At 51.8% G+C, this 26,103-nt stretch overlaps 1 protein-coding gene and 1 non-coding gene across 14 annotated transcripts in view; both read right to left on the minus strand.

The window, feature by feature from the left end:
- Positions 1-26,103, minus strand: part of SUN1 (Sad1 and UNC84 domain containing 1) — a 53,882-nt gene that overhangs the window by 4,788 nt on the left and 22,991 nt on the right. For 4 of the 13 annotated variants that reach the window (XM_032872839.1, XM_032872843.1, XM_032872840.1 and 1 more), the window contains 17 exons: positions 24,640-24,824; positions 23,125-23,151; positions 22,816-23,013; positions 17,116-17,313; positions 16,439-16,522; positions 16,080-16,190; positions 14,913-15,011; positions 14,331-14,424; positions 13,314-13,372; positions 13,027-13,172; positions 12,354-12,593; positions 9,508-9,594; positions 8,292-8,335; positions 6,913-7,048; positions 5,464-5,718; positions 4,921-5,005; positions 2,001-2,116 (listed from right to left, as the gene is read on the minus strand). In XM_032872839.1, the coding sequence (XP_032728730.1) occupies positions 2,001-2,116; positions 4,921-5,005; positions 5,464-5,718; positions 6,913-7,048; positions 8,292-8,335; positions 9,508-9,594; positions 12,354-12,593; positions 13,027-13,172; positions 13,314-13,372; positions 14,331-14,424; positions 14,913-15,011; positions 16,080-16,190; positions 16,439-16,522; positions 17,116-17,313; positions 22,816-23,013; positions 23,125-23,151; positions 24,640-24,824 (2,164 nt within the window). Of the gene's footprint in view, positions 1-2,000; positions 2,117-4,920; positions 5,006-5,463; positions 5,719-6,912; positions 7,049-8,291; positions 8,336-9,507; positions 9,595-12,353; positions 12,594-13,026; positions 13,173-13,313; positions 13,373-14,055; positions 14,092-14,302; positions 14,425-14,912; positions 15,012-16,079; positions 16,191-16,438; positions 16,523-17,115; positions 17,314-22,815; positions 23,014-23,124; positions 23,152-24,639; positions 24,825-26,103 lie in introns of those variants that run through there. The other 9 variants (XR_004384407.1, XM_032872844.1, XM_032872842.1 and 6 more) reach the window with 9 other exon arrangements.
- Positions 8,590-8,662, minus strand: TRNAK-CUU. The gene has a single exon. It is a non-coding gene; the product is annotated as a tRNA-Lys (tRNA).

Below are 26,103 nucleotides of genomic sequence, written 5' to 3' on the forward strand. Positions count from 1 at the left end.
ACACTTAAGCCACAGATATCGTCCTTTCTCACCAAAAAGATCTACAGTAACACTGGGACCCGTGGAACCCTGCATGCTAACGGCTGGTCGGTACGCACAACATACCCCCTTAAGGAGCATCATTTGGCAATAGCCAGCAGAGCTCCTCGCCCAGTGACCCTCTGACCCAGCAGTCCCCTGCTATCCCTAAGATACACTGGCAAAAACAAAAAATCACAGGCGTGGGCGCCTGTGCGGCTCAGTTGGTTAAGTATCTGCCTTCGGCTCAGGTCATGATCCGAGTCCTGGGATTGAATTCTGCATGGGGCTCCCTGCTCCGTGGGGAGTCCGCTTCTCCCTCTGACCTTCCCCCGTCATGCTCTCTCAAATAAACAAAACCTTAAAAAAAAAAAAAAAAAAAAAAAAGACAGGTGTGGGGTATTTTGTTGGGAGGACTTTGAACAGCCAGAGAGGAGCCACCATGCCTACTGCCAGGCTAGCTGAGTGTGCGCTCCCAATGCAGCAGGCAGGGAAGGGGCAGGGGCGTGGGGATCCCTCTGCCAGATGCTTACGCTTGTAAGTCATTCTTGGTGGATCCTTTGTTCTCACCATGCAGCCTTTCTGCCTGCCCTGTGAAAATGATCTGGGCCCTCCAGGGTTACGCTCTGTCCCCAGATGGCGCTGCAGGGACACTGCAGGTCCCCTGGGCACCCCTCTGGGCGTTGTTGACAGCAAAGTGCCTCCAGGAGTCCCCTCCCTGGGAACAGTTTCCCCAGCACCGAGGAGACTGGGCTTTGCATGGGTTCCCAGGGAGTGGCCCCATTCAGTGAGCCCCGGCTGTGCCCTCTACAAAAAGGATTGGGCCTGAGCCCCAGGAGGGCTGGGGAGCTGTTTCGGACGCCCCACCGGCGCTCGGTCACGGAAGTAGGAGGCGATGCTGTGTTTGCTGTTCCCAGATCCTACAAAAATTCTCTTTACTTCTAAGAAGCCAATCGCCTATTCCTCCAATTTCATTCCAGATAATGGTTCCTCCTCTTCAACCCTCCCCGTTCCGGTTCCTTTGGGAGATCTCCTGACAACGCACTCCCTCGCTCACACGGCTAACATCCGGATGCCAGCTCCTGGAGACCGCCGGATGCAGTCAGCTCACAGACACAATGCCGCGGGGTCCGTGTGGCATCACGGGGACACCAGGAACATCCAGCCCTCCGCACTGTCTGAGGCTACCGAGGCGATGCCTGACCGGGGGGGGTCCTGTGGGCGGCCACAAACTGGAGCCGGGGGAGCGATGGCACCGCCTGGCCGGTGCTCACGCCTGCAGGGAGGCCGCCCATGCACACCCATCACAGCCGGGTTCCCAAGGACCAGAGGAGGAAGACAGCACCAGGGCATCGAAATTTTAAGTTAACTGATACTTCACGGTCAGATGAATTAGTAAACTCTTGTTTTCAAAGAAAAGGACAACCACCGTGGGGATATTTCACACAAGAGGAATTGTCCGACTCTTCTTCAGAACAGCCGCACAGGCAGCACTTTAGGAAACAAACGCACACGTGTGACGATGTAAGTCCTTCCTCCCCAGCCTCCGTAACTGAACTGTGTGACACGAGCCTCGTGCAGCTGTGCAGCCCATGGGTGGCCCCGGAGGCCCCGAGGGAGCGTGGGCAGCCCCACCAGCTGGTGTGAGCCACGTGCCACACACAGTGGCGCAGGGGAGGGGTCTCCACCCGCTCTGCCCCTTCAACAAGCAGGGAAACACAACCCGTCTCAGCAGGGACCCCTGCGGCCATCAGCGGGGCCGGGCCACGCTGTAGGTATGCACCGGGGGGACAAGGGTGCTAGGCACAGCCAAAGCCAGGGCACCGGAGGGCTCCCATGGGTGTGCGGACCCCCAGAGCTAAGCCCTCGGGCCAGCAGCCCCCTGCAGGGACACACACCATGTCACACTCACGGGCGGCCATAGAGCGGCTCCTGGCTACCCCCCAGTAACACAGGGGAGGGGCAGCCAGATCGGGACTCACCTGGATCACGACGCGCGGGGACTGTGAGAAATACCAGAGCGGGATCCCAAAGAGGCTGATGAGCGCAGTCTTGGTCTCGTATGTCTCAGAGCAGCGCGTGCTCAGGATGCTCCCACCTTAAAACAAGATTCAGAGCAGCCTCAGCGTCTGCGCCAACCCCCGACCCCCAGCCCCCGACCCAAAGCCACCTCAGTGTCTGCGCTGATCCCCAACCCCCAGCCGATGACCCAGAGCCACCTCAGCATTCTGCGTTGACCCCTGACTCGCGGCTACTGACTCCTGGCAACCAACCCAGAGCCGCCTCAGCAACCCCCGACCCGGGCCCCTGACCCTCGGGCAGGGGTCTACCCCCTGCAGGGACCACCCGGCAGGGATTCGCTGCAACGGCTGAACGTTCTCAAGCTTCCACTTTGACAAACAGCAGTTGAGTTCACGGTCAGCCCAGCCTCACATGGACATCTCCCAAGTTCGGGGGACACAGGCGCCACCCCCAAAGCAGCAGCCTGTCTGCCACTCTAGCAGCGGTGACTTGGAATGCGCTTCTGTGCCTCTTACTAGAGAAAGAGCAGGGGCACCTGGGTGGCTCAGTGGGTTGGGCTGCTGCCTTTGGCTCAGGTCATGATCTCAGGGTCCTGGGATAGAGCCCCGCATCGGGCTCTCTGCTCAGCGAGGAGCCTGCTTCCCTCTCCCTCTCTCTCTGCCTGCCTCTCTGCCTATTTGTGATCTCTCTCTGTCAAATAAATGAATAAAACCTTTAAAAAGAAAAAAAAAAAAAAAAAGAGCAGCGGCTCCGACAGGCACTGTGGTTCCCTGACAGGTGTGTGTCGTCAGAGGGCCAACCGTCCCCAGCATGACAACGGGCAGACCTCAGCGGCTGCTCGGGGGGTCGGGGTCGGGGGCCACGTCTGCTAACCTGACAGGTCCAGGGCTCTATCTGGGGTGACCTAAGTATTCCGAAACAACTACACTGAAAACCACTGAATCCCAATGCTCAAACAGGGTGAAGATTAGCTTATGTAAATTCTATCTTCATTAAAAAGAAAAACAAAACGAAACAAAAAATATATCCAATTGGCCCCTCAACAGGAAATCAGGCAGACAGGGTGCTGGTGCCATGACAAGATGGTGTGGGAAGCAACAACAAATACTCGAGAAAAAAATAGTATAAAATAAAAGCTGCTGAGAAGTTTGTATTCCAGGCGGGGGGACTGCCAAGGTGGGGGGCCCATCCAAGCCCCCCACAAAGGCAGTTGTGGGGCTGCAATCCGACTCCTCCGCTGATCGTGAGCCAGCAGAACCAGGAATTTAAACAAATCAAGACGGCTTGGACCTTGCTGATCAATAGACCTGAACTTCTGAACCTCTTGATTACCCTTTTAAATGTTCTAGCCTCATTTAAATTAAAAAAAAAAAAAAAAAAACTGGCATCCTTAAATATGGACCCCATAAAAACAGTCCTTTAACTTACATAGTCAACGAATGCCCTGAGTAATGACAGACCCTTCCGTTCAGCATCATCAAAATTACCACAATTCTACAGGATGTACAAGTCTGTCAGGATAAGCTACGAGCCCGAGGAAACAATGACCCAGCTGAATGGTTAGAACAGCATTTGATGTCTCTGAATTGAAATGGTTTCTTCGTAAATCACTGCATTTCAAAAATGTGTAATTAAAATCACTTAATGTTCTAAAAAAGTCATTCTCCACAAAATATACGCTGACAACAGTTCAGAGCCTTCCTGACTCGGGGATGCTGGTAGGGCAAGGGGGTCGCGCGCAGCGGAGCTTCAGGCCGGCAAAGAGTCTGCAGGGACCAGTTCCTGACCGGGGGCATCACACGGATGGCCACACTGGCGGGGGAGAGTAAACCAAGTCACAGCTGCCCTACAGGGCTCTCTGACCCTTTCATCAGCTACCATGCATCAAGAACCTCCTTTCTCTGAGAAAATGCTGGTTCACTAGCCGTTGATCTTCAAGTCCTAAATTTTAAAAACTCAGAAAACCACAATTTTCGGTGACACAGATGGTAGATACCAAAACCTCCCCTAAGCATACGTGATGTCCCTTGGAGCCTTCACCCCTCATGCAGTAGCGACATTCACCCATTTCCTCAAAGAAACGCTCCGCTCCCATGCTTGGTCCCGGGGCACCATCCCAAACATCACCAGAGGGGCAGGTGACAGAAGACGTGTGGACCACAACGCTTCCCTACAGCGCCATTCTGGTGGCTCACACACACCTGGCCCAGAGGACGGAGGCCCAAGCCCGGTGCCTTGCACCACTTGCCCCAACTTAACAGACCACCACGTTCCCCTTCATGTCTCTGCAGAACTCAAGCAGCACCCCCACAGCTCTGCTCATGGTGAGGTATCACAGGCAGCCTTCTGTCTGCCACCTGTCGCCCCCACGGAGGGAAGGCTCCCACGGGGCTGGTCCCGGTGTGCAGCAGGCATGAGCCTGCTGCTCACTGGACACCTGGAGGGACATGTGTTCACGCCACCGAGCGCTCTGGGAAATAGTCTGAGAACTGCTGCTCTAGCGTCTGTTATGGCACTTCTACACTTCAATTAAAAAAAAAGAGAAATCACACTTGACCCCACGCCAGATCACAAACAACCAATGCTTCTGTGTCAGGAAACTCTGATATACCCAGAAGAACCCAAAAGTTTTCAAATGCCCCCAGCCTGGGATTCTGCTGATGCAAGGAATTACACGGGCTTCTGCCAACCTGTGAGAGCCACACAGGTCCCAGCAGCTTGTCCACGGGAGAGGCTGACAGTTCCCTAGATGGAGAGTGCGAGGGGCGTCCCTGGAATGATGCTCTTTCTCAGCATCAGCTTCCAGACTGCCTGTGAGCGGGGCAGGCAGCAGCTGGCCACCAGGTGACCGTTGTACTCAGTAAGCAGGAGCTCACTCACCGCCAGACTCCAGAGCGAAGTCCACCATGCCAGTCTTATCCTGGGAATACAGCTTTAAAGCGTTGTTGACAATGACGCGTGCTTGCTGGGCGGAGCCAAGGGCACCGTGGGGAAGACAAGACTCAGAGTTAATGGGAAAATGAAGGCCAGACGTTTCCTTCAAGAACACATTTTTCAGTTAATTGTATTTGGGGGCAATAGGGTTGGGGGGGTTTCAGTCCTGTGCCCCCACTGCAGGGGCCTTCGCGTGGACGTGGGACAGGGCTGCCCTGTCACCCAGGGCTCACACAGCCACAACAATCCTGAGCAGGAGAATCTGTGGGTTCCCCAGAGTAAAGCAAGGACTAGGGTCTGGGACAGCAGCTCAGCACCGCGCTCCTGGGCAATTTCTGTGACTGCAGCTGCTCTACAGCCGCCCAGGTGGACGGATCTCTGGGATGCGAGCAGCTGGGTCCCAGCCACAGGGCTGTACTGAGCTCCCGTGGCGTCACCGCCCCAGCTCGGGCACAACACGCACGGCACCCCAGTCTCCTACGCACTCACCGCCTCCGTGATTCCCGAAACCCCCGCCTCCTTGGCAGCAGACACCACAGTTTCAGAATCCGGAACCTGCTTCGTCACGGAGATGTAGTGCGTAATGTTCTTCAGGATCTGCAGCTCCAAATCCCGTAAGAGAGCCTGCAGGTCGTCCCTGCTCACGAACCGAGAAGACAGCGCCTGCAGCAGCCAGTCTGGGGAACCGCCCTGCCCCCCGTCCGAGAACAGGAGTCTGACGCTTTCTCGGACCTGGGCATCTACCTAGGAAAACCACATGCAAGCAGAACGTGAAGTAACGGTTCTAACAAAACCCTCAACACTCCTCTCCCGTCACCTGAACACCTCGAAACTCTCACAAGGCTTCTCAAATATCCATCCTGTAACTGCGACAACTCTCCTCCTTCAGTTTGAGAACCGCTCCAGAAATGCTGCGTTACAGACAACGGGAACAGGAGAGCACCCGGGGGGCTGAGGCGAGAGCGGCTCCGTCCACCTCGTCAGCAGGTGTTCAGCGCAGGGCGCCCCGGAGGTTGGTGCGGAGACAGGGGAGCCCCTGGTCTTTGAACTTGGGCCGGCGAGGAAACAGCCACACCAGCAACTGAGGTGTTACTTCACGTATGCTAACAACGCCCTTGAGCGTCATTTCCACACCCCCCTGTCGCTCGGCACAAGAGACATGCAGGGGAGAAATAACGCAGGGAGGCCCAGCCCGGCCCCTCAGAGCTCCAGGGCATCGCACACCACGGACACCCCACAACGCCCTGCCCATCCCCGCCTGCCAGCGCTTCCACTTCTGCTGGGGGAGCCCCGAGAGTATGGCTGCTACTGGCTAAGAGTGTGCATCTTTGTAACTGCTCGTCACCCCTCGACGGCCCACCCCCAAAATGCTGTTGGTGCTCACGCCGCCGCCAGGCCAGCCCGGGAGCCCTGTCCTTCTCCTCGCAAACACCGCCAGGGGAATGCTTCCTCCACGTCCCCACTGTCCCCTCTCCTGGCGACTTCAGGAGCTCTCTGCTGGGCGGAAATCAGTGTCCCGCCTGTGTCGGAATTCCTCTTTCCCAACCCGCCAATCCGCCTCTGCCTTGCGATGACGTCTGCCATGCGAACCTTCATGGCTGCGTTTGCACGCGGCTGTTCACGTACGAATGTACGGACTTTTTCTCTGTACGGGCGGCGTGGGCCCAATGCGCCCGACACGCGACCCCACGAGGCAGAGGCAGCGTGACCCCGCCGGGCTGGCACGTGGCCGTGTGCATGTGAAGAAGCGTGGTAAGCAGCGCAGGGAAGAGTTCACGAGTTAGAGGAAATCCCAGGAGAGCTATTCACTACTTTATCTCCGATGTTTAAACACTTCATATGTAAGAAGATAAAGGTTCTAGAGAAAGTTGAAATCAACTTAATAAACCTAAACTTCAAGAGTTCTTCTCCTTTCCGTGAGAAGACTTTCCAACTTGCCTTTCCGTGGATGCTGCGGACCTCCTCACAGCTGCTTTTCAGATGCTGCCAACTGGACAGTTCGGACTTCAGCCGACCGAGCTCCAGCTCCAGGTGCGTGACCACAGAAAGGAGGCGCTGCTCTTCCTCAGCGCCGCTGGTCAGTGCACGGGAGGAGGGAGGAGGAGAGAAGTCCGCTGTCAGCAGTCACGCATGCGTCAACGTGGCTACAGACTCATGGCGGGGGGGACCAGCGCCACCCCAGACCAGTCGAGACTACACCCGCCTCCACCTGTCCCACCTTAACGTGGACACCAAACATCAGCTTCGAGTCAGAGCCCACAGAGACCCCGCCCCTGCCAGTCCACGCAGTGTGTCCACGCACCCCGTTCGTGTCCAGTCACGCACCCGCAGAAATGAGACAATATTTATCAATAATCACCATAAGGTTGAATATGAAATTTTCAAGCTAATGAAACAGATAACTGAATTAAAAATGTATGGCTTCAGTTTAATAATTCCATTTTATATAGGAATTATACATTATGACGCAATATATTGCAATATTATATTTTTTTAATAAGTCAGTGTAGTTGGTGAGACACCAATAATTCATTCCTCAAAAAAGCAGACTTCAGGATAAACCTTTTAGGATCTGTGTGTCAGCATACCAACACACCTTTTTATGGCAGTAAAGGGTCTGGAAGGGAGTAAGATGTATTAACCCTCAAATCTATCCCTCAGGAAGGATACATGGGACTTGCAGTAACATAGGGTCTCGAACACACACAGGAGCCAGAGATGGGATGGTGCTTAGTTAAAGCTCATGTCTGGTCCGAGCAGAGCTGCAGGAAACCCTAGAGCAACAGGAAACCCTAGAGCAACAGGAGAGGACAGGCGTCCCATCTAGACACACGTGGAGGGGGGGGGGGGGCAGTGCAGAGAGTTCATGTCAATAAAATGAGAGTTGTGGGGAAAGGTGTGGTGAGTGAATCGAGGAAAGGGCAAGGCCACACTTCCAGGAGAATTCAGGGGGATGGACAAAAGCAGCCCACGTACCACACCCCCAGGAAACCATCAGGGACAGGAGGGTCACTCAGATTGCCAAAAACATAGAGGTCATGGGCACACAGAGCCACACACATGCTTGAACAGCTGCCATGACACCGAGCCCAGGTGCAGACGTCTGCCCGCACCAGTGTCCTGGCCTGGCTCTGAGAGCACCCTGGTAGTAAGGCTCTTGGTCCTCGGGTGGCACCAAGGGCCACCCAGAAAGACACAGCTGGGAGCATGTCCACCAGAAAGTCCAGAACGCACAGTGCACACAGCGCCCCCTCAGGGACGTCTGCTGCGTTCACACAAACACAAGACCAGTATTAACTCATCTGAAAGTAGCCTACCTAGCTGTTCTCAGCTTGGTCTGTTCTAGTTCCTTCTGGATGGCCTAAAAGTATGAGAAAGAACTGTTTTAACAGGAGCTATATACCAACATTTCATAAATCACACACTTAACATTATTTCTATATGGAACTACATGTATTTACCCGTGACTTTTCCCCCTTTAGTTCAAAGCCCAGACCTGCCTGCTGGTTGGAAGGCAAGGGTTTTTTACTTTTTCAAAATAAATGTGGGGTTTTTTGGTTGTTTTCTTAAGGATTATACGGTTCTTTTTTTGTTTGTTTTTTTAAGTAATCTCTATACCCAGCATGGGGCTTGAACCCACGACCCCAAGATTAAGAGTCACATGCTCTTCCAACTGAGCCAGCCAGGCATCCCTCAAAATAAACCCTAAGAAGACATACAAGAAATATTCAGAGAGATGCAGAAATCACACGAAACACCTTGATGGACATACAAAACGGCAGCTCCTGCAACCAGCACCCAGGCCACGGAGAACACCGGTGGCGCCTCTGGGAAGTCGTTTTTGAAAGGGGAAGGACCAGACCCTAACAGAGTCACACATGGAGAGAGGACTCAGGAACAGGGTCTGTTCACAGATGGGGGCTAACACCACCACACCACGTGGGGAAGCCGTGTCCATTCAAACTCCAGCTGAACGAGGTCAGAATCCCCCAGCACAAAACAAAGCGAGGACTACGCTCCTGGCCTCTGGCTTCCTTCTCCAGCCGTCCCCTCCCCATTGATACCACAGATCCTGCTGTCAGCGGGTGACTGGGACTCACGTGGTTCCACGTGCAGGAACAGGACAGCTGCCCCAATACCCCCACGCTGCTCCATGTCAGCCCCGAATCCAACATGCCAGAGCGCGCCACTATCCCTGTGGCTCAGATCAGTGCAAACATCCCAGCCACCGCCAGCCCCCCACCAATATCTGACAGTAACAGTTTTTCCAATAGAAAATTAATACTAAGGTTCTTGCTCTACAAAGTCTCTCTGCAGGAGGCTGTGTGACCTCAAGGAGAAAAAGGGACTCAGGCCCCCTGGAAAAGATGCCTTTCTCTTGGAGTCCATGAAAAAGACACCCTTGTGCAAATCATATAATGAGCTCCCGGGGCGGAGGCAACACTGAGAAAGCTTTCTCCCCGCAGACTGAGGAGTGCGAGCACACAGACGGATGCAGGTGCCCTCTCGCAGAGGGAAGGTCGAGGCGCATACCTCAGACTTCTCCGTCAGCTTTCCAAGAAGGTCTTCTAGGTTGGAGAGGCGCAACTCCTGCTCTTGGCGGACAGTCACAGCGTCACTCTTGGAAAGGAACACAAGTGGGAGTTACGCTGCTTCCACACAGAACCCCAAACACGAGACTGCCTGGTCACAGCCTGGCCTGTCGTCCTCAGGGGGGCCCCTCAGTGTCCACACATCTACCCCTCACCTGAGAGCACACACGCCATGTGGACAGCCCCCCACGTGAGGGAGGACAGACACACCGACCCGCTCTCCGAGCTCACACACAGTGTGCGACACATGACGAGGCTCTAGGAAGGACCCGACCAGAGCACCGCCCCGCAGCACAGTTTCCTACGTGCCTCAAGGGCCTTTCCTAGCACTGAACACACAAGCTACTCCTCCAGCTCGTGAAATAAGAGAGCAACAAGCGTATCAGAGAAGCGAGGGAACTGCTAAAAAACTATGGTTTGCTTAACCTATGCCCAGCCAACTTGTTGAGCAATTCTTAGAAGGGAGAGGTACATGCGGATTGTCAGATACTGTCCCTGGAGAAGTCACTGCCAACCATCTGCTCAGAAGGCAGGGACGGGCACCGTGCGTCCTGAAGAGACTGAGACCCAGGCCAGAAGATACAGAAACAGAAAGTAACTTGAATCTTTCATTCCTGGAGGCCATGCTTATTAATCAGACCCCATCTCTTCCAAATTATAACCACAATGAATTTATAGAGGCTTACCTAAAAACAAATTAAAAACGAGATAAACCAGAGCACAGGGATGAAGTCTAGCTAGACAGACAAACCCAGGTCGCTGACACACAGAAAGGGTGGCCACAAACGCCGCCGGGAGCTTCTTCACCATTGCTGCCCGCCACAGAACTCTGCACCACGATGAGAGGGTCCACTCCCTCGGCTGTCCGCCAGTGCAGCTGGGAAGCTAGGCTCCCACTGCCCAGGCAGCTGGTGGCGTGCTCGACGGCGCAGCGCAGACGCGTGGCACCAACACATGCTGGGGTGGGGGGGACCAGTGTGAGCTGAGCGCAGGCCGCTTCAGAAGCCAGCCTGGGATCGAGGGATGCCCGAGACAGGATTAGTGTCATAGGCGCACCTGCGCACAGGAACACACCGGAGAACGGGGTGAGAAGACGACGCTCAAGCTGTACTCAACTAGTCTAATTCAGAACCCAGTTCTAAAGCGAGCCCAGACTGCGTAAGATTTGAGAGTTCACAGAACACGACACAACTGACGCTTGGTTGTTTTTCTTAACCGTCATCTCTTCTCTCTGCACGAGAAAGAAATCACCACAACTGAAGGTTGCCAAGAGAATTAGGATTTCACAGCCGTATCATCCCTGTGGTGGGGACAATTATTTCAGAATGCCTCACCTGAGAAACCCTCCTTAAGATCAACAGGTTTCCTGCCGTGGCTCTACACTCACCTAGGAAACGTCCCGCCCACAGGGACAGATTTCATGATCGGCCACCTGCAACAGTCCAGCTTTTTTTTTTTTTTTTTTCCCAAACAGCATCTCCCTTGAGATAGACGAGCTTCAACCCTTCCTACTGGTCCAACTTGTCTGCAAAAAACCAGCTAAGTTCCGTTCACCCTTTCCATGTAACAAAGCTGTCAAACAACCAGTAAGAACAGGCCGATCACAACTGTGTCAACTGGACTTGACCCAAATCATCTCAGTTTGAGGGTCAAGCAGCTGAAAAGCAGCAAAGACCGAGGAATCAATGCAGGATGCCAAGTGCGCCTTGAGCAGATGTGGGAACTCCACATATGGCCACCTGGGGCCATGCGGAGAAGGTGCCAGCGTGCCCTGTTCCCTCAGGTCCCCGTGCTATCAGCACATTACAGTGACAACTACTGATGCGCCTCGGGCCAGACCAGAGTCAAGACAAGGGCCATTCATTCACCGTCACAGGTGAGAAGATAGTAACCTGAAAGGTGGGAGGGAAGGTGGTTGTCAGGGGGCACCCGGCCTGGGGACGCTCGGCCTGGGGCCAAGTCTAGCTGAAGGTTCCAGGGACGAGAGACAGGCCTGCTCAAGAGCACGGCAGGACCCAGTTTTGTGCAGGACCTTGGGGAGGCCTGGGAGTCCCCGGGCTGCAGACAGACTGCACCAGGCGGGGGAGGGGGATTGGCAGTTCCTCCTCTACTGTGCTGAGGACAACTGAGGGGGAGGGGCTCTGAGACAAGACACTGAGGGAGAAGCAGGCTGTTCGCGCAACAGGCAACACATATTTTAAAGACTTCCTTCCAACATACCTATATATTGAATAAATACTCATTTTGAAACTTAGGAAAATAAACACCAGTTTTGGGGAAAACTGACAATTCTTTCCTCAAGGATACTAAATAAACAAGACATTTTTGTTCAGGGCTCCACACAGAACAGCAACTCCGCTGACCTTCATTACTGTGAGACTGATGACAGACTTGAACATTTCGAATCAGTGTTGCACGAAATGCAAATCAAATCACAGCTGACAGGGAAACTTCACTGAATGAGTAGGTTCAACCCTTTGTCAAAGTAAAATGCAGGTCAGGAGCAACTCACAGACGGCACCAGGACCTGTGGCTCCCAAGAGCAAGCCTCCCACGGCGACTCTATCCCCGACACCCGCTGCTCCCAGCCCCCCGGCCCCCAGCGGCATGCCTACTCTGCCAGTGTTCCACGGGCTGCAGCTCCCGGTCCCCAGCAAGCATCAGGAAAGGCCCTGGCCTTCGGCACACTGCTCCCAAGAGCCAAAAAGCACAACCACTTGTCACAGCAGCGCCTCTCCTGTCCATCCCCAAACAGAAAGCAAACACTTGAGAACCCCTCAGCATTACCTGAGAGCCCGACAGTCTGTCGGCACCCATTTCCTTCAAGTGCTGCCCTACCACACGCTGAACCAAGGACAGTGTCCCTTCGCTGTCGCCGTCCATCTGGTCCACCCGTGCCTGCAGATGCTGAAGCACAGCAGCCAGTTCTCTAAGCTTCTCGTCGTGGTTGCGACACTGTCCAGACAGCAAGGTCATCTCCCTTTCCACTTCACTCATCCGATGCCAGTGGTAAGCCTTGTCTCCCTCCTACAACAGTGAGAGCAAGTCCAGCAGCACAAAGGAGACATCAGGCCTGGCATCAAATAACCTCAGGGCACTTTCAGGCACAGACACAGAGCACAGTATCACAGCAGAACGTCCCTACGACACGTGTGGACACGCTAAAGGACTGGACAAGACAGTGCCCATCCTCAGGGATTTTCCTTATGGGGCAGAGTATGGGGGCTTGACTTCCCTTCTTACTTTCTATATTTTCCAAAGTAATACATACTACTGTTTTTTAAGTTAATATTAACTAAATGAGATTATTTACCTATGCATTACTTGAACCACCTCAGAACACTTAAGGAGCTATAAAGCTTGCTGATTTGACATTTAACAACACTTTCTGAACCAGGACTCCTGCTCTCTGCAGAACACAGAGGGGGAACACCGCAGAAGAGGGCTTCTGTGTGGTTACCTCCAGCGGCCGGTGCAGGTGAGACGCATCTGGTGTGAACGTGCTTTCGGGGCTGCCCACCCACCAGGCTCCGTACGTGCGCGTCCAGTTGAGCACAGGCAGGCCTGAGAGGAGGTCCCCCTGGCCATACAGGGACAGACCTGCACCTGAAGGGGACAGGGGCCAACCATATGCGTGTGTCCGGACAAGGCTCTGTGACACATGCACTGAAATGCTAAGTTCTCCCCTCACTGACATCTTTGTGTGCAGATACTACTCATCACGGAGCTAAGTCAAAGTTTACTTACCTAGTAAAAGTAATAATGGAATGAGCAAGATTAAAAACATGCAGATAGTTCGAAGGCACCTAGGAAAAAAAGAAAAACTTAACTTGGATATAACAGAGTCACCATTCTATTTTATCTCTCTGGGTAATTTTACACAAAATAACCTCGCCCTTATCTTAAAATGAAAGTCTATAGTATTAGAAATGCAGTTACAATTGCTTTTTTTTTTTTTAAAGTAGGCTCCATACCCAACATGGGACTCGAACTCAGAACCCCGAGATCAAGAGCCTCACGTTCCTCTGACTGAGCCAGCCAGGTTCCCCAGAAACGCAGTTCTGGTGTTATCTACAAGGTCTGTATACACCTGCAGGGACCTGTCTATGAAACAGTGTCCTGGCCCACAGTAACAACCAAACACACTCACTAATTAGTGATTTGTACTGCATCGTGCTGGGCACTAAAGGACCTTGGCTACTGGCCCACTATAGTCACTCACCTGGGGCTGGGGTTGTGGGAGCCAGACCCTCTCCCAATCTGCATAATCCATGACAAAACCCTTAACTCCTATCCACTGGGATTTTAAGAATAACAGCTGCCTTTCCTTTCTTACAGGAATAGTTTGAAAAATTACATAAAAACACGGAAACACTTTGTAAAATATAAAGGGATATAAAAAAGACCAGATGTTAATATACCAAACTATAAAAACAATGTAAACATAAACCAAATCATTATTTAAAAAAAAACAACAAATCAAATTATATCCTGCAATGAGCACAAAGTCAGCTCTTAAAAACACCAAGTTGAGGGGCGCCTGGGTGGCTCAGTGGGTTAAGCATCTGCCTTCGGCTCAGGTCATGATCCCGGGGTCCTGGGCTCGAGCCCCGAGTCAGGCTCTTTGCTCAGCGGGGAGCCTGCTTCCTCCTCTCTCTCTTTGCCTGCCTCTCTGCCTACTGTGATCTCTCTCTGTCAAATAAATAAATAAAATCTTTAAAAAAACAAAAAAACACCAAGTTGATACGATATTGGTTTCCTTACCTTGTAAGAAGAAACACATTCAGCCAGGAAATCAAAGTAACAAACTGGTACCATCCAATCCCTAGCCACCAGAATATTCCAGAGGCTGCCTTCCCTGAAAGAGAAAACACCGAACATTCTAAAGACACGCTCTTTGGAAAATCAAACTCCTAAATGGACCGTTTTCGTGCAGGTCAAGCAAGAAGCACAAGGACATCCGCTAACAAATACAGTGTAAGTATGTGAAGACGAAGTTAGGGATGGCGCGTCCCGAGGGGGTGTCCACACGCTCAAACACGGGAACACTGAGCAGCACACAGAATGAGCTATGAATGAGGAAACCCCAAACCCATGCATTCTCCATGCCAGTTCAGCAGAGCAGCTGGACGTCCACAGGACCCAACACAGCAGGGAAACGACGAGCGCTCATGCACCCAGAGCATGTATGTTAGCACGTCTAAGGCAATGACATGTGTTAGATCAAGGAGCAAAACATGGGACCCTCAAATGAACCTTCCATTTGGCTATATCAATCATTAGCTGTAGGTGTCTAACGGTCAAAGACTTGCCAAGAGTGCTGACAGAGAAAGCCAAAATAACCACCTGGAGCCACCACAGCCAACCAGAGGACCGACAACAGTGTCTTGGACACAGACCATCCCCAGCCGCCAATCCTTCGCAGCGTCTGCACCAGCAGGTGACCTGTGACAGACAACGTGTGCAAGAGGGGCATACTCAACACACACCAGAAAACCTACTCTCGTATGCATTTTACCAAAATTCTCTCAAATCAGTTCACAGTCTCTTCTCAGGGAAAAAAAAACAAGCAAGTCCAAGCAAGACTGAAGTTCACTTAGGAAGTGGTGCTACGTACGGAATGGTTGGTTACCTCTTCCCGCAAAAACACAGATGCCCTGGGAGCATCCCCCGTGCCCCCCTCCCCTGCCCACATATTCACAGTTGGTGCCGACACAACTTGCAGAGAAAACCCTGCAGACACCAGCAGTTAGCTCCAGCTGACAGCAGGAGGGCTCACTGCTCTCAGACCACTCTAAAGACTAACTTTTTCAGGAAAAAAGTATCTGGGGATTACAAATGGTAGCACCACTGGATGGCCTAATAAGACAGTAAACTTTGTCACATGTCACACATTACAGAAGGCAGAAAACTGCTTATGAAACCCATTTTGGTTCAGTTTTTTAAGAGTAACTGCTGGAAGTCATACACTCCTCTAAGCATGTGTGTGCTGACTCCTGACACTATACTTGATGTGAAAAGAAACATGGTTTAAAGGGATTCTTTTAATCTATCGTTTTGTTTTATTAGCAGTTAAGAGACCATTATTTTTGAAGCTCAACTTAAAAAAAACTGTCTAAAAAAGGTGCCCTTTGGCAAGAAGCTTACAGGTATAAATTGGAAAACCTCTAACTTCACATGTACGCCTCCGTGTGGCAAAGGCTCAAGACACAGCAGTCACCGGAGAGATGCCGTGTGTCCCCGCAACCAGGCATGGGACAAGCAGCTCCTTGTCAGACCAACTGCCCCATGGGAGGGCGACCAGCCTTTCTTGGCCTCTGATTCACCTCAAAGCAAGCTACTTGACATACATGTAACTTTTACTAAATACATTTACAAAAAAGCTTTTCAAGAATGACATCCTCTGTATTTTAAGCTCAAGTCAGTATTACAAGCACCTGACGGGCCAGTACAAAGAAGGAACTACAGCATTTGTGAAGAATATGATAAAAACAAAAAGGTGCAAATGACAACCTGCATAAGCAAAGATGTGCCAAATGGCCCCTGCTACCCTTTTTGGACTCGAGGACTGCGAGCGGACAGCTGTGTGCGTCTCAAGGTGTTCCTTCCTCTTACAGTCATCACCTGTGGGCGGTGGTGACAAGCAGTTAATTTGACAGATTACGATGCAAACCTGGTCCATCGGAACTGTGCACAACAATGTCAGTTTGAGAAAATTAGGAAATTACACACAAAAAGAAAACAATCTAAGCAAATGCAATCTGGAGGCTCCTGGCCCCTACAAGTGTGCACAAGCGAGGGGGTGCCCGGTCCGCGTCGGCAGCCCCACACCGCCCCCTGTGGGAGCCCCCGCACCGTGAAGCCATACTTACATAAGGACTCCCCTGTCACACTGAGGTGGCCGTCCTCTCTGAGAAGCCCTCCTACATGCACTGTCCCACAGTGACTGGAATGAGCTGCAACACACGCAAAACAGGCTCAGAGACCCTTGTCCAGGTGGGGTTCTGACGCATCCTGGGTGCCAACAGGGCCACACGGTCCGAGAGGGTACGTGCCAGGCTGATGGCCGCCGGCTCCCGTGCACAGGTGAGGCATGGTGGGGCGGTGCAGGATGCAGATGGCAGGCCGGGCTGTGGGCGGAGGGAGCTTCAAGCCCCACCTGGCTGAACAAGGCCCCACAGCCAATGCAACACTGAGACAGGCCCGCTTAGGAATGGCTACCAGCAACTGCATTCTAAATGCCAGTCATAATAAATGGTTTCTGCTTTAAAGAGGTCTTAAGAATCAAAACTTGAGTACGTTTAGTTCTTAAAAAAGGACTTTAAAAGTGCTGAAACACCATTCCCCTTTCAGAAAGTGGAACTAGTACAAGAGCATAGAAACCTCTACCAGCTCCTCACAGGAAGACCCCAGCAAAGCATCATGAGAACATCCGCATAAGAGCCCGAGAGGAGAGACGTGGAGGAAGCACCACGCTGGGAAAGGAGTGTTTTTTCCACCTTGAAAGCATTATTAGGTGGAAAAAAGAGGAAAAAAATGATTTAAATACCTTTTGATTCATGGCTTTTTGATTTATAGCTTTTTGATTCACGTTCTTTTGATTCGTAACTTTTCAATTTGTAATTTTCTGATTCATAATTGAGCTTCATTAAAACCACTCGAAAAAGCTGGACTAAGAATGATGACAAGGATGACGAAGTGTTCTTGGCCAGCCACAAAATCCTATCCGTGTGGAAAGGGGCACCGCCTATTGAAAAACCGTGAACACAGTTATTTCTTCCCAAAAAGTCAACACTTCCTCCCCCTGAAAAGCCAGATAACCAATTCATTCACTTTGGGCAAAACAGAACCAACTTTTCACACGTCCATCAGAGATGACAACCTGGGAGGAGCCATAAGGACACATGTCACCTCCTGAAGGAGGCCGAGCTGCACAGCAGCCCCACACTGAGAGCCGCACACCACGTCTTGGTCAGAGGCGAGCCTGCACGGAAGAGCCTGCGTGAGGTGACTGCACCCCAATCCTGCTCACACACACTCCAAAGCCTAGATACCTGCTCACGACCTACCGTCTTCTGTCACCTGACAGGAACGGACCCCCAGACATGTCCAGCAGCTTCAGGGATGTCCGCTAGAGCATCTATCTGCAGCCAGAGGCATAAGCCTCTGCAAGGAGCAGGGCCATCACGGGACCCACTGTCCTCTGCTACCTGTCATTAGTGCCTGAGGCTTCAGAAGACACCACGGAATCCCTGACAACTTTTCCTCTGTTAACCTAAAACGGGTAAGGCGAGAGTCTACAAGTTACAGCTACTAGAAGTTTTTATTCCATCAAGTGTAGACCCAGAAGCGCTTCTGAGACCTGTCCACATCCTCTCCTGGTTTGGGAAGCCCTGCATGAGGTCAGGACGTCTGGCGTGTGGCCAGCTGGAACCAGTGAAGTAGGGGTGGGAGGGATTTTAAAGAAATGAGTTTTTTCATGTTTCCTTTTTCAAATCGCCTACTCGGTAGCCACCGGCGATCAGAGCACCACACCGAAATGCCCGTGGAACAGCGGTGAGCCCACCCCGCCAGCAGCAACACCGCGACTGTCGCCCGCTGGCGATGCTCCGCGAACACAGGAAACGCTTATGAAGAGGTGACCTGCAGTCCATCCCGCTGGTAATCACACACACTGGAATTCCATCTCTTACCCAAGGAGCCGACAAAATATGGGCAGCACAAGCACACAAAGAACCAGTGAGCACACGGTGAGGATGTTCACGCGGCCGCGGGGCGGGAGCACCGGGCTCCGGCTTCTGGGAAGCCAGCGGGAGTCCACTTAAAATGGAATCGCACAAGAACGTCTCTGTCCCCAGCAGTGACTTTTACTTAGAAGGTGCAGACTAGAACTACTTTTTAAATATTCCTTAACTGCTGGCTACAGTTTCTTTGGAAGAGTGGGGCCGTCGGGGCTGCCTGGCACAGGAAGAGCGCATGCGCAGCTGCCTCCCTAAGCCCACAGCTGTGCCAGGCAGCCCCGGCTCCAGCTGCAGCCGTGCCGGGTGGGATGGGAACACTGGGCTCCTCCGTGCGCCCAAAGGAGATGGGCACGAGTCCCGATTATTCCAAAGACTGAGGCTGGTTCCATGAGCCACATGTGGCTCTAAGCCACCAAGACGAATGACGATTTTTCGTCAAAAAAAAAATCATGTCAAAGCCGTGGCCTCTTTCCTTTCTAAGCTACAGCCAACGGAAGGTGTAAGTTCAGACCTGCCACAGGCAAGACAGAGGACACGGAGGACTGTTTTTTCCATTTCTCATTTCCTGGGTGCCTCCCTATGAGGACTGGGAAGGCCCCGAGGGTCCAGCTTTTCATGCTTCGCAGGAGCTCTCCTGTAGAGCACTGCTGGATGTCCCAAGGAAGACTTCCAAGTCTTTTAAAAAGCCTTCTGGATGGGCGCCAGAAATTCACATCCTATCACGGCTGCATTTCACCCGAACCTCGAAAGGCTGAGGACTCAAACCATACGGCTCAAGTGGGTCCATAAGCACGAACGCAGCCGTTCTCTCTCCAGTCTGTCTACCCTAGGGAAGGGTTTGCCCACATACACAAATACATACACACTAGGGACACACCCAGGGAACACCGTTTCCAGAAGCATTCAGAGGGGTGCCTGGGTAGCTCAGCTGGTGAAGCATTCAACTCTTGACTTCTGCTCAGGTCATGATCTTAGGGTCATGATACTGAGCCCCTGTGTCAGGCTCTGAGCTCAGCGCAGAGTCTGTCCGAGACTCACTCTCTCTCTGTGCCCCTCCCCCTGCTCATGCACGTGTACGCCAGCATGCTCGCTCGCTCACTCAAATAAATAAAATCTTTAACGGCATTCAAACAGAAAGAACGTGAATGTCCATCTAGACAGACACTGATTAAATACACTCTGATACAACCATAAAGGCAGTGTTAGGTAAGCACCGGAAAGAATCAAGTCCACCCACGGCGCCTGGGTGGCTCAGTGGGTTAAAGCCTCTGCCTTCAGCTCAGGTCATGATCTCAGGTCCTGGGATAGAGCCTTACATCAGGCTCCCTGCTGAGCTTCCCCCCTCTCACTGCCTGCCTCTCTGCCTACTTGTGATCTCTGTCAAATAAATAAATAAAATCTTAAAAAAAAAAAAAAAAGAAGTCCACCTGAACGGGCACAGAATATAAAGCTATAAAGTCATATCCACACCATGCTAGCATGTAGGATATGACATTATAAAAATATATGACATATTTCTATAAGTGCACAAAAGCAAAACGGAGGGGTAGTCGCACATTGTGAATGTACTAAAAATGCCAGTGAATCATATACTTTAAGATGCTTAACAGCTAATTTTATGTTAGGTGCACTTTACGTCATTTTTAGAAACAGAAGAATTCGCCGTGATCTCCTACTCTTAGCTGCAGTTCCCTCTAGAAGGGAGACCAGACAGGGATGGAGGAAGGACAAAGGGAAGGAACCTCTTCTACCTGTACCATTCCAAGACTATACAACCAGAACAATAAGTAAAAACAAAAACGAAGGGGCGCCTGGGTGGCTCAGTGGGTTAAAGCCTCTGCCTTCAGCTCAGGTCATGATCCCAGGGTCCTGGGATCGAGTCCCGCATCGGGCTCTCTGCTCAGCAGGGAGCCTGCTTCCTCCTCTCTCTCTACCTGCCTCTCCGCCTACTTGTCATCTCTGTCTGTCAAATAAATAAATTAATTAATTAAAAAAAAAAACAAAAACGAAGACAGAAAATGTGTCGGGTATTAATTCATGCTCGAGAAGACTTGTATGTATTTTCAGTAACTGCAGTAACGTAACAATTCACGCAGTACGGTCTCCACAGGCAACGGGGGAAAGCTGGCTGGACCGGGCCTCCCCTCTGGATGGTAGGTTACAGGCGACTTTAATTTTCTTCCTTGAGCATGTCTGGGATTTCCAAATGGTCTTTGATAAATGCTTTACCCAAACAATTAGGAACAGAGGTTTTTAAATTAGTGCTGATTGTAATCATTATTATAATTTAAAATAGCAAGGAAGGGGATAAGCACAGAGGCCCAAAGTAGATAAAAACATAGTTTGTTTTCCCCTCAAAAACATTCAAGACAGGGGGTGCCTGGGTGGCTCAGTCGTTAAGCATCTGCCTTCCACTCAGATCATGATCCCAGGGTCATGGGATCGAGCCTCACGTTGGGCTCCCTGCTCGGTAGGAATCCTGCTTCTCTCTCACTCTCCCCCTGCTTGTGTTCCCTTTCTCGCTCTCTTTCTCTGTCAAATAAATAAAATCTTCAAAAAAAAAAAAAATCAAGACCAATTCAAGCAAAAAAGTACAAGGGACTTCCAGAGACTACTCCCCAAACCACACCTGGCCCATTGCATCTGAGCTGAGCTCAGACCGTCAACGCCCACCACAGCCTCAGGATGGAGACAGCTGGCTGTTGGCAAGAAACAGAGGTGACCTCTACCAGATGCGAGCAAGAGGCTGCAGGAAAGCAGGGAGTATTTCTACACATGCTCACTTGAGCAGGTATCGCATGAGGTTATGGTTGGTGGAACATGCCTTTACTATCTTCCTCTTAGTCATGCTTCAAAACACAGCCTCCATAAAGCCAGACATACAGTATGTTTGACAGCGGCATACAGTGCAGTTGGGTGCCGGGCCTGGCTCCCGGGCTCCACCCAGATGGTTAGCCCTCAGGAGGTGGCACGGCGTCTCGGGGGAAGCACCCTGGAGGCCTGACATCTGGCTCCAGGTTCCAGCTCCATCACTTACCAGTGAGCTTCTTAAGCCAGCTAAAGCCCAGTGTGCCAGTATAGAAGATACGGAGAGCAACAGGACTGCAGGGCTGGGGCGCAGGCTAGGGAAAGCCGGAGAGGGCTCTGCGATGCTGGCCACCACAATCCAGAAGGTGCGAGGAACGAATTCCTCAGATCAACTCTGCCCCCTCCCCTTCCCGCCTCCCTGTTTTGATCTATTAATGCCATCAGTGTCAATAACCCAAAGTAGAAGAACCAGAAACCTGAGCCACGAGGATGAGACACTAAGATGGAAATAACTTTTAGTCCTGGTACCATCCTGCATGATGTCGAAATAGTCATCTGAAAAACACTGAATGCCCTCATGTGGAGGACACAGCCAGAAACACAGTGACAGACGACAGGTCCACCCTTTTGGATCCCTGCCCACCTGACTATGCCCTTGAGCCTGACCAAGCAGACCGGCTTAAACAGACGGGGGGCTGAAGACAAGGCAACCAGGGCTCCCTGGCTTTTCCATGATCACAAGGCAGGGAGTCATGGACAGGCGTGAGTGCCCAAGCCAGCAGGTATGTCTTGGCCGAGCAACAGAACCTGGACGGGGATCTGCTGCTATGCTCTCCCCAGGGACCCAGGCAAAGAGGAGAGGCAGCGAGCACCCGGCCCAAGGGGACGGCCTGCAGGCCTGCCTAGAAAAGTTGTGGCAGCCCCAGTGGATCCGGAGCCACTTCCGAGGGCCTCTCTGTTCAAGCAAGTGCAGCCAGGCCTTGAAGCCCACCGCGGCTAGTGAATGGGCCACAGGCACACGGGCCACAGGCACGTGAGGACTCCCCACGATAGCACCACACACTCCTGAGGAACCCTGAGCTCACAGACTTTTATGTAACCACAGAGACCACATGCTCCTCATGTCATGGGCATGAACCGCCACCAAGCTGTTCCTCCCACTCACGGGAGCATCCATGACCCCGTGGGAAAACCAAGTGGCCACACACTGCCACCAGGATTCCCTGCAGAGTCTGCCTCTGTTCACCCGAAGCTCAAATTCACAGAATTTCAGACACTCCAGGCATAAAACTATGAACAAAAAAATTTAAATTCAAAGAGGATAGATAAACAGGAACAAAGTTCATTTTTGGTATATTTCTTAAATTTTTATCAGACAGGGACGCCTGGGTGGCTCAGTCGGTTGAGTGGCTGCCTTCAGCTCAGGTCATGATCCCCGGGTCCTGTGATGGAGTCCCACATCGGGCTCCTTGCTTGGCAGGGAGCCTGCTTCTCTCTCTCCCTCTGCCTGCCACCCTGCCTGCTTGTATGCGCTCTCTCTCTCTCAAATGAAATAAAATCTTAAAAAAAAAAAAATTTTATCAGACAACTTTGAGTTCAAGCAATGACGGGAAACAGTAAAGATGTCAAGAGCCCTACAAAACCAAGTTTATAAAAAAAAAAAAGAGTAGAAATGTTTGGACATGAAATCTTTTTCTAACCTTTCAAAGAGACAGACTCCTGTTTCTGACTCATGTTCCTTGAGTACAGCCTCGGTGACGCCCCATGGGGGGCCGAGTGCACAGTGAGTGTGTCCTTGCGCTCGGACAGCAGGAGGCAGTCACTGCACGTGTAGCCGTTGCTTCTGGTGCCTTCTGCTGCCAGGTCCCCGTTTCCCTGAGTGGCAGCTTTATTTCCACCTAAAGTTCACAAAAAAGTAGAGGAAACCAGTGTTATCACCATCTGGAAACACCTAAAAAAGAAACTTCCATCTTGAAAAGTGGGTAGGAAAAAAGGACTAAAATAGTTACCTTTAAGATCTCCATCGTCGTCAAGACCTGAAACACACACACACACACGTATGTTTGCTTATGAGCTCCAATTATCAAAACAAAGCCCAAATACACAAAAAGTAAAAGTTACAATGATTAATAATCAGCATGTTGGAAACAGTCAAGATTTATTTCCTGAAACGCCTGCAACTAATGGAAACTCTTTGAGATATATATAGGCACCATCTTCTGATTCAAGATAAAAGCACATCTCCAAAAAGATCGCCTCCACACACCTCCACACATACACACGCCTGTGCTCACATGCACCTACATACACTGGCAAGCACACGCACATTCAGCTGCACACACACACTTGCACAGGCACACACCTGCACCTGCACATGCCCCCCTGCTGCACAGGTACACACACCTGTGCTCACAAAAAACTCACCTGCACAGGCACTCGCACACACCTGTGTTCACAGGCACCTGTACACAGATACTTGCACACGCACAAGCACTTGCACACACCTGCGCTCACATGCACCTGCACACAGACATTTGCACATGCCTGTGCTCACGCACACATATACACACACCGGCACAGGCACTCGCACACACACACACACATGCACCTACACACAACTATGCTCACATGCACACACCAGTGCTCACATACACCTGCACACACACCCGTGCTCACACACACACGTGCACCTGCAGACACCTGCACTCACACACCTGCAGACACACACCTGCACAGGCACTTGCACCTGCACCCAGACACACACCTGCACACAGGCACTTGCACACACGCACACACACCTGCACAGACACACATGCACCTGCACGCAGACACACACCTGCACACACACACCTGCACAGGCACTTGCACACACACAGCTGGAGAGGGGGCACGAAGACAAGACCTGGGTACGGAGAGACAGAAGCCCCACCAGCACCCTCTGCTTCTGGCGTCGCCCGGGGAACCACCCTGGCTAGCCGAGCCAAACGGAGCAGCAAGCAGCAATCCCGAGGCTGCCCCGAATCAGCACACAAACTTCTGGGAGCTGATCTGCATCTTCTGGTCTTCTCAAGGGGGCCGACCAAAACATGGAGAGGACCAAGCAAGCAGGTGGATATCCTGTGGCTGCCCCCCAACCCACGGCAAGGACAGGGTCACAGCCGCTGCCTCAGATAAGAAGGTTCATGAGCCACACTGCTTCCTAGAGTCAATTCGTCCATGTGGGGTGCTTTCTAATGACAAAAATACCGTCTGCCTTGCTGCTGAGAGCTGTCTGGAACCTGACGTTCACAGGTGAAGTTCTGTAACAACCGTGCTCCCTCATCTTACGGAAACAGCACGCCCAGAAAGCGGTTACCAGATTACATCCTGACCACTTCCGGTTCACTTCGCCAGGGAGTGTGCACGAGCACACGCAGCAGAAGCAGCCAGGGTTGGTAACACACTGCCTACATTCTGCACTTGAGTCTGGAGGAAAGTCTGGGTCTTCCCGCTGCTTCTCCCACCCTAAGGGGCAGACGACTCACCCCAGAAGTGGTCCACTTTGGTCTGTTCACGGATCAGAGACTCGTCCAGCACGGGAGGCCGCAGGCAGGCCGCCCCTGACAGCGTGCTAGCGACACTGTGGCCTGCAGCACAGGACACAGCCTTCCTCGAGCTATGGTTTATACTAAGAGCTGGCTTGCTTGTACTCCTGCGCTGTTTTACTGTTCTAAGAAGAAAAGAATAAAAGGAACAAGTTTACAGACTTCTTTCCTACGGTAAATACAAAAGAATTCTACTTTACCAATAAAAAATCTCTAAAAACAAATACAGTATTTTTAAGGCCATTTTTTTCTGTCTTCTCTGCTGTAATAAAACGCCCACTGATCTAACATAGGAATCCTGAAGCTGGGGTCAGAGCGGCTTCTAAAATTGTACACACAAGACAGTTTTCAGATTATTTTGGGCCTCACAACCCAAAAGTAGTTAAAATTTAAAATAATGTAATAAAAAGAAGTTAAAATAAAAATTATGATTTATAAATTTAACTCCTCCCCTTTCCAGAACAAGCGTGTGCACACAGATACCCCGCTTAATTTCTCACTCTCTGGTAAAGCTGGAATGGCATTAAGGACAGCAAGGAAAGGCTGCAACCTCATTTTGTGTACCCGTATTCAGCATAGACGACAAAACCGCTGAAGACAAACTTCATGAATGTCGGCACCAGGCTGGACAAGACGACTCTGTCCTCGAGGGAGTGAGCCAGGACACAGCCACGTGCTCTTAACCTGAGTATGCCGTGCCTGGATACCACCTAGGGCCTTGCCCTGGGGCAGACAATAGCCTCGCTAGGGCGCCCACAAGGAGTCACGGGGGCCCTCCAGCACATGTCTTGAGTCCACGGAGGTGCAGTCCCATTCTCCTGTGCTCTGTGTAACCCACAGTGAGTGTGCGGCACACGCGGCCTCGACTGCCAGTGCGCGGCCCGGCTGCAAGCTGGCCTTCCACCACTGTCTTCACAGAACTGCCCCAGTCTGAGCGTAAGATGACCATTCAGACGGGAAACTCATTCTTACATGAGCAACAGAACATTATCTTGAAATGGCACTTGAAAGACTGCACACTGCGTCTTCCTGGGTATGCACGTGTGACGGGCACACGGAGAGCTCAGAAATCAAGTGGATGCAATCATGATCAGAGGTGAACAGCTAAACCTCATGGATGCGTCTATTAGGTCACACAGATTTCAATCAACAGACCAAGTGTTAACGATGCAGAGCTCAGCGCCACCCAACCGTCTGGTAAGGCAAGCCCCTGTGTAGGATGCCGGAGGCCGGCTGTCAGTGCAAAGAACCCGTGAGCCAGCAACCTTAGCCTGCACAAGCACCAGACAAGCCACACTGTCCCGAAGAAGGGCTACGACTTCAGGCGTGAGTGTGCATGTGCACACACACAGCCTTAGACACAAGAGTGTGGTTTCACGGACCGGAAAGCTTGCTCACTCGGCT

The sequence above is a fragment of the Lontra canadensis genome, unplaced genomic scaffold, assembly GCF_010015895.1.
Source record: "Lontra canadensis isolate GAN:19392208 unplaced genomic scaffold, GSC_riverotter_1.0 scaffold45, whole genome shotgun sequence".
NCBI lineage: Eukaryota > Metazoa > Chordata > Mammalia > Carnivora > Mustelidae > Lontra > Lontra canadensis.